Source organism: Porites lutea, chromosome 7 (genome assembly GCF_958299795.1).
Source record: "Porites lutea chromosome 7, jaPorLute2.1, whole genome shotgun sequence".
Taxonomy (NCBI): domain Eukaryota; kingdom Metazoa; phylum Cnidaria; class Anthozoa; order Scleractinia; family Poritidae; genus Porites; species Porites lutea.
Window position 1 is genome coordinate 13,342,140 of NC_133207.1, and position 12,997 is coordinate 13,355,136.

The window sequence follows — 12,997 nt, forward strand, 5'->3', positions numbered from 1 at the left end:
ACCTAATACAGCTGGTTTTTTTGGCTGTATTTATGAACTTGTACATGTTGTCGTTGTTACTTGCAACACTTGCACGTTTTTGTAAGAGTAACCTTTGAAATTAATTAAAAAAACCGTTTGAATAATGAGCATTATCCGAGCATTTTGGTGACTTTTTTTGGGAGACCGAGCATTTTAATGGGAAAAATGGAGCGTTTTAGTAGGGATGCAAAAGCATGATGTACAAAAGCCTGTACGAGAGTTACCTAAAAGTCAAAATTGGTTGGACTGCGTTTTCCACCTTCACAATTAAAATAGTCTAGTTTCGAATTAAAAATTACCGCTGAATACAAACATTAACAGGGTTAGCCTCGAGGTAAAGTAAAATATTCAGAAATTCCGGCAAGTAAGTGTTTGAAATTTGAATATACACAATAGACAGCGTAAAAAACAGGTCTTTTTCTCGTTGGAATTTGTGAATATATTACTTCAGATGGAGGCTAAGGCTGTAAAAAATGCGTCTTCAGTTCTTTAATTCAGCGGTCATAGCGAACTCGAAACTGGACTATTAAGGTGACTCGACCCAGTTTTTTTTGGGGGGGGGGTACCATCCTACTTTGAAGCTCTCTGGTATCCCCACCTTTACTTTTATCGTAAGTCTAACACATAGAATGGATAATATATAGATCAATCTACAATATAACATAAAATTTTTGGCGATCGGAGTAAATGTCACGTGGTTATAATGCCACGCCCCTTTGAGGTCTGAGTCGAAAATCTGCTGTTGCCGGCATTTTTTCGTGAAAATCTCTCGGCTACACATAGTGCGCATTAGTGCCTTGCACTGAACAGAGTTTCACCAAAATCGCAAAGACCCAATTCGAGAAATTCAGCGGTTTCCAAATTTAGGTCATAATTTATGCGAAAATGATAAGCAAACTTTACACGGATTATATCTAATAAACTATGAGATTCATCTCTTTATTTTGGGCATCGTTATAACAGATGGGTCCTTGCAAGTCAGCAAAACGCTTTAGGGCCTTGTAAATGCGCGCGATTTCGAGCAAAGCAAACATATAGAAATTATAGTTTTCGCTATTTGTTGACGTTTATCAGCGTTTAAGAGTCCTTCTCACGAAAAAAGCATTTTCTTAAAAATTCGTAGTTTTTTTTCCTTCAAATTTTTTCAGGGCCACAATTGATTAACTAACTACCCGGACTCTGAATTTCATGGTCATTGAAAAACTGTGACATTGTCTTCTATAAGACCAAACTTGAGTAAACATTGAAGATTTTTAGCGTTTTGGCTGAGTTTGTGCTTTGGGAGTTGTCTATTGTTTCTAGTCTGTCATTATACAGCATTCTTGTTCAGCACGCGTGCAATGACCGCGCTTGGCTGACTTCCGAATGCTCACCGAGATATAATAATTTGGTACAGTGAGACAGGCCATCGCGTGATACATAGAGGTTTAAGTCACAATTTTTAATCAATTCTCGTGCTTCTTGTGCCTTTGCAAAAGAATCAAGAAGTCCTACACACTAAATCTACTTACTATTAAAAAAATATCATTTTTTCATAGGTTTAATGCAAGCCAATAATTAAACCAACTCGTAACGGGCATATCTCGGTGAGCATTCGGAAGTCAGCCAAGCGTGGTCATTGCACGCGTGCTGAACAAGAATGCTGTATAATGACAGACTAGAAACAATAGACAACTCCCAAAGCATAAACTCAGCCAAAACGCTAAAAATCTTCAATGTTTACTCAAGTTTGGGCTTATAGAAGATAATGTCACAGTTTTTCAATGACCATGAAATTCAGAGTCCGGGTAGTTAGTTAATCTATTGTGGCCCTGAAAAAATTTGAAGGAAAAAAAACTACGAATTTTTAAGAAAATGCTTTTTTCGTGAGAAGGACTCTTAAACGCTGACAAACGTCAACAAATAGCGAAAACTATAATTTCTATATGTTTGCTTTGCTCGAAATCGCGCGCATTTACAAGGCCCTAAAGCGTTTTGCTGACTTGCACAGGACCCATCTGTTATAACGATGCCCAAAATAAAGAGATGAATCTCATAGTTTATTAGATATAATCCGTGTAAAGTTTGCTTATCATTTTCGCATAAATTATGACCTAAATTTGGAAACCGCTGAATTTCTCGAATTGGGTCTTTGCGATTTTGGTGAAACTCTGTTCAGTGCAAGGCACTAATGCGCACTATGTGTAGCCGAGAGATTTTCACGAAAAAATGCCGGCAACAGCAGATTTTCGACTCAGACCTCAAAGGGGCGTGGCATTATAACCACGTGACATTTACTCCGATCGCCAAAAATTTTATTCTGTGTGTTAGACTTACGATAAAAGTAAAGGTGGGGATACCAGAGAGCTTCAAAGTAGGATGGTACCCCCCCCAAAAAAAACTGGGTCGAGTCACCTTAAAGGGACACGTAAACGCGGGCTTGTCTGGTTTAGCAACAGAACGGGGACGTCAGTTAACGACGGCGCGTGCAAATCAAACTACTGGCTTGAGCAATGGCAGAGCGGCAAATTAAACACCGAAGTCCCGTCACGTGCTTTCTCGTCGTCAACTGACGTTCCCGTTCTGTTGCTAAATCAGCTTTTTAGTTGTACAAGACCTGATGGGTGATGGCCGCCATGGCCGCCGCCATTGACTATTTTCCAATTGCCCATAATACACTCTGTTTGCCCCCCAAATTTTGCATAACTTATTGTCTTAAAATGCTCTTGGGAAAATGCAATACTCCCAGGAGCATTTAAAAACAATGGTTTATGCAGAATTTGGGGGGCAAACAGAGTGTATTATGGGCAATTGGAAAATAGAGAATGCCATGCTGATGATCCCATATGAGTTGGGGGACAGGGTGTACTCCTTTTAACCCTTTTTCGTCATTGCATTGTGCATGATTTCCCGTATAGACCTTGTCAAGGTTTTCGACGCTATCTTGGTGCCGTAGGCAAACGTGTGAGAATTACAGTGTTTGAATGAGAATCTAATGTCGAATAATTTCGGTAAAACGGCTGTTCTGAAAAGAATATGACTTTTAAACTAAAGCTACAAAACAAAGGATTGTACTTAAAAAATTGGGGGGGGGGGCGTATCTGTGCTTAATTAGGCTTACTTTAGATTTTCCATATATTTGTCTGTAATTTTTCGCGGGACTTTCTTACAGGCAAATGTATAGGAAATTTAAAAAAGTGGTTCTGGGTGTTCTAGAGAAGGTAACGCCCTCAAATTTTTTCGATAGAATTCTTAGGAATGAAGCTTTAGTTTACAATTCATATTTTTTTTCAGAACAGGCGTTCTATGGAAATTATTCGACATTAGATTCTCATACAAACACTGTAATTTCTCACGCGTTTGCCTAGCTACTGTCAAGATGGCGTCGAAAACCGTAACAAGGTCTATTCTATTCCTCCCGCTTCCCACTCTTTTAGAACTTTCCACCTCCTGCCTCCCGTAGCCCTCCCGCCCCATTCTCCCCCGGGCTCCCACTCCCCTCCTCCCACAAACAAAAGGCGACGGCAACCAGCCTCTTTCTATTTAGACGTGGTTCGAAAAATCGGGTATTTGAAAACTCGGGATTCCACTGTATAGCTGACTAACCGAATATCCGAAAGGTGGGAGTTCCTTTCCCAAACCCCTCCCCATCCCGACACGATGATTACGCACACAACTGTTTCTGGGATAGACCCTTCAAAGGGTTGTTCAAGTTCTGATGGCATGGGATCCGATTATTTGTCGAAAATCCGTTATTAGTAAACTTACAAAGTTTGAAAGTGATACGTCGAACGCGAGCGAGAAAAAAGGGCTCTTTTAAGTCGCGAAATTATTGCGCCCACCATAAAAACGTCTGAAAAATTTTGCGACTTTGCGGAAAACATCTTCCCTCTTTTTCAACAATTAAATCTCCCTAACTTGCAAATTTTACTATTTTTCATTTTTATCGTTTTAGCAGTGTCGAGGGATTTTCACTAACTGGTCCATGTAAAAAGTTGAAAACTCTTTAAAATGGGCTCAGCAAACAAAAGGGCAATGGAGAGCAGATGGAGACGCCTGTTTTCCTTTAACCATTTAGCTCCCGAGAGTGACGAAAATCAATTTTCTTCTAACAATATCAATACATCATCTAAAGAACATGTTCTGAGAATATTTAACAATTATTCCTCGATGAGTCAATAGCCATGAGGCTGAAGGCCGAATGGGATACTGACTCATAGGTCACGAGGCCGAGAGGAATATTTTTTTTTTTTGTAAAATCCAGCTAGTTGGTCAAAAATATCGAGACAAAACAGCTTTAGCTGGCAAAACGCGATTCAGCCGCCATTGTTCTCGTTTGCAAAGCCGGCGCTTTTCGCTACTAATGGGCTATAACTTATAGCCTAGTAGTAGCTCAACCAATCAGAACGCAGCATTGATAATAGACCACTAGATTTTACTAAATAAAGTAATCACTTCGTGGAAAACGCTTTGATCTTCAAACAAATTCTCTGAACTTATTCATTTAGGAAATGGCTGCAGATCAGTCTTGAGAATTTGTATTTGGATATTGGGGCTTAAATAGTGTAACATTTAAGCAATAGAAAACGTTTTCCGTGTTTGCATAGCCTGATATAAACACGAGTTATGCAAACCCAGTTATGCAAACAGTTATGCAAACCCTCGACTTCGTCTCGGGTTTGTATAACTGTCCCGAATTCTCCCAACCCCTCGAGTGTTTATATCAGGATATGCGAACACAGGAAAAAAGTTTTCTATTGCTTTCTCTTGTTTAGAGCACTGATTAAAAGATAAATTCTTACCAGTCGCGAAGTCTTGTACACGAAGCTTGCTCGCGTAATCAGTCTTTGTTTTGCAAAAAAGATGCCTTCCAAAATACGGGCTTTTCTCGCTTAAAATGCCAGCTCAGGCGAAAAAAAAAATTGACACAGCATGTTTCTATAGATTTTTCAAGTTTCAACCGACGAGGAAATGGGTAAATAAAGTAAATTTGTCGAGTTTTTCAACTCAAAACCTTTTCCAAATTTGTACTTGCGTGATTAGCGCGCGAAAAGCAAAACATCTTGACGTCACAACCATGTTTACATACTCTCATGCAAACACGCCTCTCGGCCAATCAGAGTGCGTGTACTATCTTAGTTATTTTATAAACGTGTATAGGCATATGACCACCAAACTGGACAGCTGTTTCATTCTAACAGATCCTTCGAATTTAAGTATCCCAGGAATTTCTGTCTTTTTTATACATTCAAACGTCTTTACATAATAATATAATGTACTATGATAAATCTGGGTAATGGAATAATTCGTAATACAAGGTTGCCAGGTTACAGACTAGTGGGAAAAGGGGTGGAGAGAGGCTGTTAAGGGTGGGTTCTCAACCCTGTGGGTCCCAAGAGTGACCAACATTAATTTTCTCCAAACAACATCAGTAGATCAACAAGAGTAACTTAGGTTATGAGAATTAATAAATTGATTACCAAAGGGAGAACGTTTTCATCTTAAACCAAATTCTCTCAACTGTTCTTAAAAGAAATGTATGGAGATCAGTCTGGAGAATTTGTATGTGGATCTTGGGGCTTAAAGGGTTAATTAAACAGTGTAACACTTTAGAACCTGTGGAGTTGTAAGCAAGACAAGCTTTAATTTTAAATGCACACTTTGTTATGTATTTCCTTGAATTTTTCAAATTTACAGGTATTCTTACAATCACATCAAGCCACACAGTCGAAATAGCTGCCATAATGTCTTGGTTTAAGCATGTGACAATGTCACAATTTTGTCATACATCAATATTCTTTAATTCTAAAACTGATGATTCAAATTTGTAGTTGATGTTTACAGAACAGCACTACATCAGTCATGATTTAATAATATCAATAAAACAAATTTTCTTCTTCTCTTTTAGCAACAGGTACTTTGACGTGCTAAAATTACATCATGGGCAAGTTGTGTTAGAGTCTTCAGTGTCTAACCAAAAGTCAATATTAACCATACTATTCATGACTACATGTACATGAGCAAAGGAAGACCACTGTTACTCAATACATTTACATGTAATACAAACAACAATTATCAGTGTTTATTTAACATTTAATAATTAACTGTGGGGAATAGTTCACCAAACACTGACAAAGACAAAATATTAAGAACAATAATTACAACAACTTTACGTGTTACACGAAAATTGACACAACCTGAGATCCTTAGCTCTTTCAAACTTCGCTAGCCTGTGAACAGGCCTTTGGTCGAGTGGGGAACTGTTTTTTTTCCCCAAACAGAGAGCCTGTTCACAGGCTAAAACTTCACCTGTTCCAGGGGTTAAGAGGGGGGGGATGGAAAAAAGAGATGTAAGAAGGAAAACAGTGTGTGTGGGATAGGGGTGTGGCTGCAACAGGCTATTTCAAAATGAGAGAGTTTGAGTTCTAATTTTTTTAGAGTTGTTTTTGTCTGTGCAGAGCCATCATGTGTCATTCAATCGTCATTCAAGTATCCATGACCACTCCGGACCGCATAGTTGATGGTCAGTATTTCGCAAGTTCTTTGTCTAACTCATCCAGATCAGCAAGAGCTTGTTCTTCTTCTTGTTGGTTTTGTTTTTGTTCCAGCTCTCTTTGCAAAGCTTGCCTGTACTCCTCATGTCTCATAACAACTTGTTCAACCTCTTTCTTGTATAATCTCTTCAACATTGCCTGCCAACAATCCAGCTCAGCATATCGAAACAAATCCCACTAAAACAGAAATAAGAAAACTTAGGAGATGCTATTCTATTAAAACTTTACTTTTCATTGGGCTACAGTGTACAAGCATAGCCACGCAGATGTTCAGACTTCAGGAGCGTCAAAAACACTATTAGCCTTAGACCATACTGGAAACTTTAAAACTCTGAACCTATGATTAGCTCAAAAGCTAAGCTCCTCTGACCACCGTACACTTCTATCCAAGCCATTAATTTTCCTTTTTCCTTCTTCTTCTTCTTTATTAGTGTATTCCTACCTTACTATATATAATGTAAATATTTTATAAAAGTGTGAATAAAATTGAATTGAATTGAATTATGAAATCCAGGATCTTTGATTCCTTGTCACCTGTAAGCAAAAGTAAATCACCAGGGGCCATCAGGCAATTCTAGAGCACAAGCGGCCCAGGCACCGACTGCTGTTCTAAGCAGACATCATCTCCCCTAACAAGCTAAGAGGTTTGAGTAGGTTACAGTGAGAGACTTACCTTCAGGAAACCATCATAGTCGGGAGATGCTTTGGCATAAACTTGCAGCCATTCGGGAATTTCTGAAGAAAGCAAATAAATCAATTGAAATCAATGTATTACTGGTAAGCCTTAATAAATATACCAGATGATATTTAAGCTGTTCTTTTAATACTGATTCTTTTGCAATACCAAATGGATAATTGTTAAAAAGAAACAAGACAAGTGGGACCTTCTGAAACTATTGTAATTCTTATTCTAATCATATAATCTGCAAAGGGTATATTCCATCATGGCAGACTATTATGTCAACATTAGAGAAATTAGTGAGAATAACAAGTTTTGATGAAAAAAAAAATGCCCATGCATCACACCGTACATTGTACATTTCTATTCAGTCAATCTGCAGAATTGCACATGTGAAATGACCACAAATTAAGTTTTCCTTGCAATTGAATGGTAATAAGGTAAGAAATTACTTTTTTTACAATGTACATGGTCACCTGTATTCAGCTCCAAGACAATTTGCCAATGGAAGAAAAGGACAGGTTGGAATAATCATGAAAAAGTTGGACATTTGTGAAGTAACTCTTTTAGTAACACCAGCCTCTCTTAACCCCCAGTCACCCCACCCCCACCACACCCCCACCTCCTTCAAACTGCCTAGAATACACAGTCAGCTCCTGATTGGCTTGGCAGGGGATTAATGGTAACCATACCTTCACTGATATAAGGATTAGCAGGGACCAGGGGATTCTGTGCTGGGATGGCTTGAGATTCTTGCCTTATACTCTCTGACCCTCTCATATCCTGCTGATGCTGTTGCTGAATAAACTGTGTTTTGGCTGGATGGTCATACTGAGCCATTTTTGTGTTATGACTGTATAGAAATAACAATCAAATTATGCATTAGAGCAAAACTAATAAAAAACTATTGCTGTCAAACTTCTCTTTTTAGAACATCTATGGGGCCTAAGCAAAATGCAGAATTTTCATGAGATGAACCGAACTCTAATTTGGGTCGACTTAAATTAAGTTAAGAACATCTAAGTTGGGTCAGACATCAAACTTAGGATGCGTCAAACCAATCAACTGAATCAGATCAAAAAGCAATTTTAATAAATTTTCTCCTGAACATGGCTAAATATACAATATAATACAAATTTTTGGTCTATCAGTTTAGTTTGTTGCATGTGAAGGTCGACGTTTTTTCTCGAGATGAAATTCAGACGTAATGCGTCTGAAGCAGACGGATAGATGGTGTTGGGTGATCCAAACTCATTCAGACAAACTTAACTGAGCTAGACATCGAACTTTCCATGAACTGAAGTCTCTAAGTTTGGTTTGTCTCATAAAAAGTTCATGTTTGACGTTTGGCCTGGGCCTAATACACTTAGCTCTAACTGTATAGACACATTCTGTGTCAAGAATAGAGCATTATTTTTGAAACAGATTGAAATAATTATACTGACACCAAAGTACTTTCTTGCTTTGAGAGTAGAGCTAATAAAAAATTTTTTTAACAGAACATTAAAACTCACTTGACATAGTAAACTCCAAAATTCGGAGATTCAATTTTCTCCCAACCGTCTGGCAAACCTGACACAAAAAAATGAAAAATAAGTTGACTGGCTGTTCTTTTAGCTAAATGATAAATTAGACAGTAATAAAAAAAAAACACAACAAAGACATCAGAACACGGCTTCATGATCAGCCTCACTACAAGCTAAAATCTGTAGCCAATAATTATATCGCTCAGGCCAAATTATCTTATCAGCCTACAAGCTGACTCTGACAGTGCATGGTCTTTCAACCGAGGATACCATTTTAACTTTTGAATCTCCTGGGGTTTGAGAACAGCTGGTTACCCCGAAAACTCAAACGCCAGATGGTGGAAATGAAAATACACTCGATCATAATAAATATCTTCTGAGTACTGTACATACGTTCATCACAAGATATTCTTATTTTAATCTTCTGTACCAGTTTAGGACAACATAAAGTTAATGTAGGTTGCACCTGTTGAACAGCGGTAAGGAGAAAGCTTCAATTTTTAAAGTTTTCATTTCAGAATTTCTGGAGTCAAAACGACTTCCTCTGTGACAAGGCTGAACTGAAGTGCAGAAGTAGAATTCCTGCCGGTTATTCTGAAGGGTTTGACATGAAAAAGGAAATTCCCAAGGCAAGGGGGCATTAAAATATGGTTCAAGCCGTCCATGGTATGGTATGGATATTTTCTGGAATTGCCCATTAGATCCTGGACTACACTTATAAAACCTGTAAGGAGGCAACCTGTAACTCTTAGAAATAACACTGTACCTGCTTTCTCTAGTGGATGGCACCAATCAGTCGTTTCTGTGTTGTGACTGAAAGAGAATAGAAAATAATAATATCACATCAAAAAATTAATAAACAAGCTAAATGATACTAAAATAACACATAAAATAAATAAGTTCTTGCTGTAAGTAATATAATACCCTATTTACAATTATTACATTCAAGTCTGAAATCAGGAACATTACAATATTATTTCTTTAAGAATACATGTGGGAAATTACAATGGTCAGTGATTTGGCTCAATAGTTCACTGTATATTTAACTGTCAGAATGGGTAACCTCAGCATCTTCAGAAATTACATTTAGCAAGACACAAAATGGAAATTATGCAATGGAACTGTTACTGAAAACTCAAGCTAACCTTAAATACAACCCGCCAAGTTCCGACCATTTTGGTCGCCATGGTGCCTAAAATTTTCGAGCTGGCGACTTGATTTGTAAACAAGTCTCCCTAAACCAAAAGAGTTGGTCGCCAAATGGCAACCTACAACCCCCGACAAAACTGTTGAGACAATTCCATCTATTTTCTAACTTTTGCGCCCTACTGCCGTCTCCCTAAAAACACAAAAAGTAAACCCCCTCCCCACCCCCTATTCAAAGTTGCCTTGGTCTAAAAACCAAGGTGTATAATTGCCATGCTATCCTAAACAACTTTGGATCAGGGGAGGGGGGAAATCCGGCATTCATTTGGCGGAGGTTTCAGTTTTTGCCAGGATGACAGGAAAAAATAGGCATTTTCGCGATTTGTCTCAACAGGTTTTGTCTGGGGTTGTAGCAAAAAATTTAACTTGGAGGGTTGTTATATACTTAAAACTCAGTAGAGTATCAGTTTAAGCTAGTCATGGCTAGATAAGGGACTAGGTACTACTACAATATACATGTAACTGATCAATGGTAAAGATCTGGCACTAGTTTGTTGCTTTCTCATTGCCTTGTTAAATTTTTCTCTCATTACTTTCTTTGAAACAGAAAATTTGCTTTATCAAACTTATGTTATGAAATAGATGGACTCCTGTCTACCAAGAACTTCTCTCTCTAACTCAACTGCCTCAGACACAGTCACTGTTTGGAGGGATCACATGCTAATGAGGTGTTCCCCTTTAAAAAGAGTTAGCGACAATAACAATAATATAAAGGTGGGGACAAGCTTTACTGAGAGAGGTATCCTCTGACAGAGAAAGACTCTATAAACATATTACGACAAAAAGAATTCACTTAAAACTTACTCAACATAATATTTCCGCCCATCTGGAGTCCATGCAACTTCAAAGCCAGGAGGAAGGGAGAGATCTAACTGGTGAAGCTGGCTGCCATTAAAAACTAAATTCTTCTTTTCATCCATGTTGCCAGGAGGAAAAAATCTCTTAGAAAATGAACCTTCTTGTTGCATTCCAGGATAAGAAGCTTGTGGTTTTGACATGAACTGAGCCTGTGACATAAAGGGTGACTGGTTTCCTCCTGAAATAGGAGGCGAAGGACTGTCCTTATAACTTAACATGTCACTTCTAGTTTCACTGAATAAGTTGTTCGTAGATGTGGCTTGATTTGTGATGAATCCTAATTGGAGTGATCCAGCCTCAGAAATGAATGGCTCACCATAAGATGTGTTGTAACTAAAAGAGTCTTGTGCACTTGAAAATGGCTTGGAATGTCCATAGCCATTATAATATTCTGAAACACTGTTGGGGGCATGCTGCACATAGCGATAACCATTAGTATTTGGAATAAATGACTCACTCACTGCCTTCTTGGGTAAATTTTGATGGAATGCTCCATTAGGTAGTCTACTATCCAGAGAAAATCTATCACTTGAATGCACATATGAGGGAGGATGTCTAGAATGTTTCTCAAGATTGTAATATGAACTATAATCATTTCCAGTGTTCCCATGTTGGCCATAAAAACTTGCTATGTCGATACTGTCCACAGGCTCTCTGTATGGTGGCGGATGCCGATATTTATGCAATGGGCTTGATATATTTTGTTCTATTTGTTCAGGGTATGGAGGAGGGTGACGATAACCCATTTTCTGGACTTCTGGAGAAGCATGGTGAATAACACAAGACTGGCATGACGATTCTGCATTAAGATGAATTCTTTGAACATTTTCTGAAAGGTCATTAACATTACAGTTTCTATTACTGTCATAACTTGTCTGTGAGACTTGATCGCTTGTGTCCACTGGTTCAAGACTTACTGACCCAGTATTGTGCACTCTGTTTGGATTGTGTTCCTGAGTAACCATCAATATCCCAGCATTTTCCGTAGCACAGTCTGGTGAATAGGACTCTGAAAAGTCCACTTCTGAAAGTGTATTGATACAAGGTGTGGAGATGCATCTCTTCAAACGTTCTTGGAAAAAAAAGAAAGAATAAAAGTATCAGTGCCAGCGGTAAAAAAATTGATTATAAAGACAGATCTCTCAGAAGGAGCCAAACCATTGGGAAAAATAGTAATCATAATAATAATTATCATAATAATTATCATTGATCTATGCTGCTGTTCATGAAAGGGGTGTAAAAAAGAATGTCTAACTGAAAAGCAATTATGAGAAGCAGAGACCTAAATATATCTTTAAGTTAAAAACCAAGCAAAGGCGTCAAGGCCAAGATGCCAATATCAGGTCACTCCACCGAGACAAACATGAAATACAATGCTATGCAAGTAATTCGAAGACTGTATAAATCGTTTTAAAAAATTTCAGAGCTGACAGACGTTTATACATGAGGAGATTAAAGTTTCTCGAAGACCGTAAACAGTACACATAGATTAGTCCGTTACCATTCATAGTTTTTTGGAATATAACAAATTTCGTTATATATCAGCATTCTACACAACCTAACATACTTTCTTCTCAATATAATCAATAAGTTCATTAACATTTTCTTGAAACAACAATTTGAAGTATGTTATACACTTGAACTTGAATTGACCATAAGCTTATCTTGTTGCCTCGCGGCAGTTTACTTTGCAATAGAATATACGGTAAACTCTTATATTAAACCTCATGACTGTGGACAAATCACGCGAAACATGAACTCAATAAAGGGAACGATTTACGGCGATCCTGGTAAAATTAACAGCGCCTACTTATCAAAGCCAAAGAAGAAGGCTCGCAAGCAAATATTTCCGGATTAAATTGACAAAGCAAGAATCTAGTTGCGCACCTTCCAAAATCTCGGTCGTGTTTTCCCGCTTTCTGTACTTTCCTTGAAGGCATTCCTTCAGTCCTTTTCCTTTCTTCTTTAAGAAGTACTTTGACAAAAAAGGCATTCTCATCCTTACACATCGAAGTCAATACAAATGCTATGTATAAAATGCATCCATCCAATATATGCCTTCAGAGTTCGTGATATGTCTGAAATATTGCAAACATTCGATAGAGAGAAACCTGGCGCCGAATTTATTGCGATTATTCATCGACTAAGAATGTTCGGAATTATCGAGCAACTGT

At 38.0% G+C, this 12,997-nt stretch overlaps 1 protein-coding gene across 1 annotated transcript; it reads right to left on the reverse strand.

Annotated features, from left to right (window-relative positions):
* Positions 1-5,624: 5,624 nt before the first annotated feature.
* On the reverse strand, positions 5,625-12,907 carry LOC140943487 (uncharacterized). The gene is made up of 7 exons (XM_073392582.1): positions 12,711-12,907; positions 10,770-11,895; positions 9,526-9,572; positions 8,748-8,805; positions 7,926-8,086; positions 7,228-7,289; positions 5,625-6,731 (listed from the first exon to the last, which is right to left on the reverse strand). The coding sequence occupies exons 1-7, from the start codon at positions 12,820-12,822 to the stop codon at positions 6,525-6,527; spliced, it is 1,773 nt and encodes a 590-aa protein (XP_073248683.1). The 5' UTR covers positions 12,823-12,907; the 3' UTR covers positions 5,625-6,524.
* Positions 12,908-12,997: the final 90 nt, after the last annotated feature.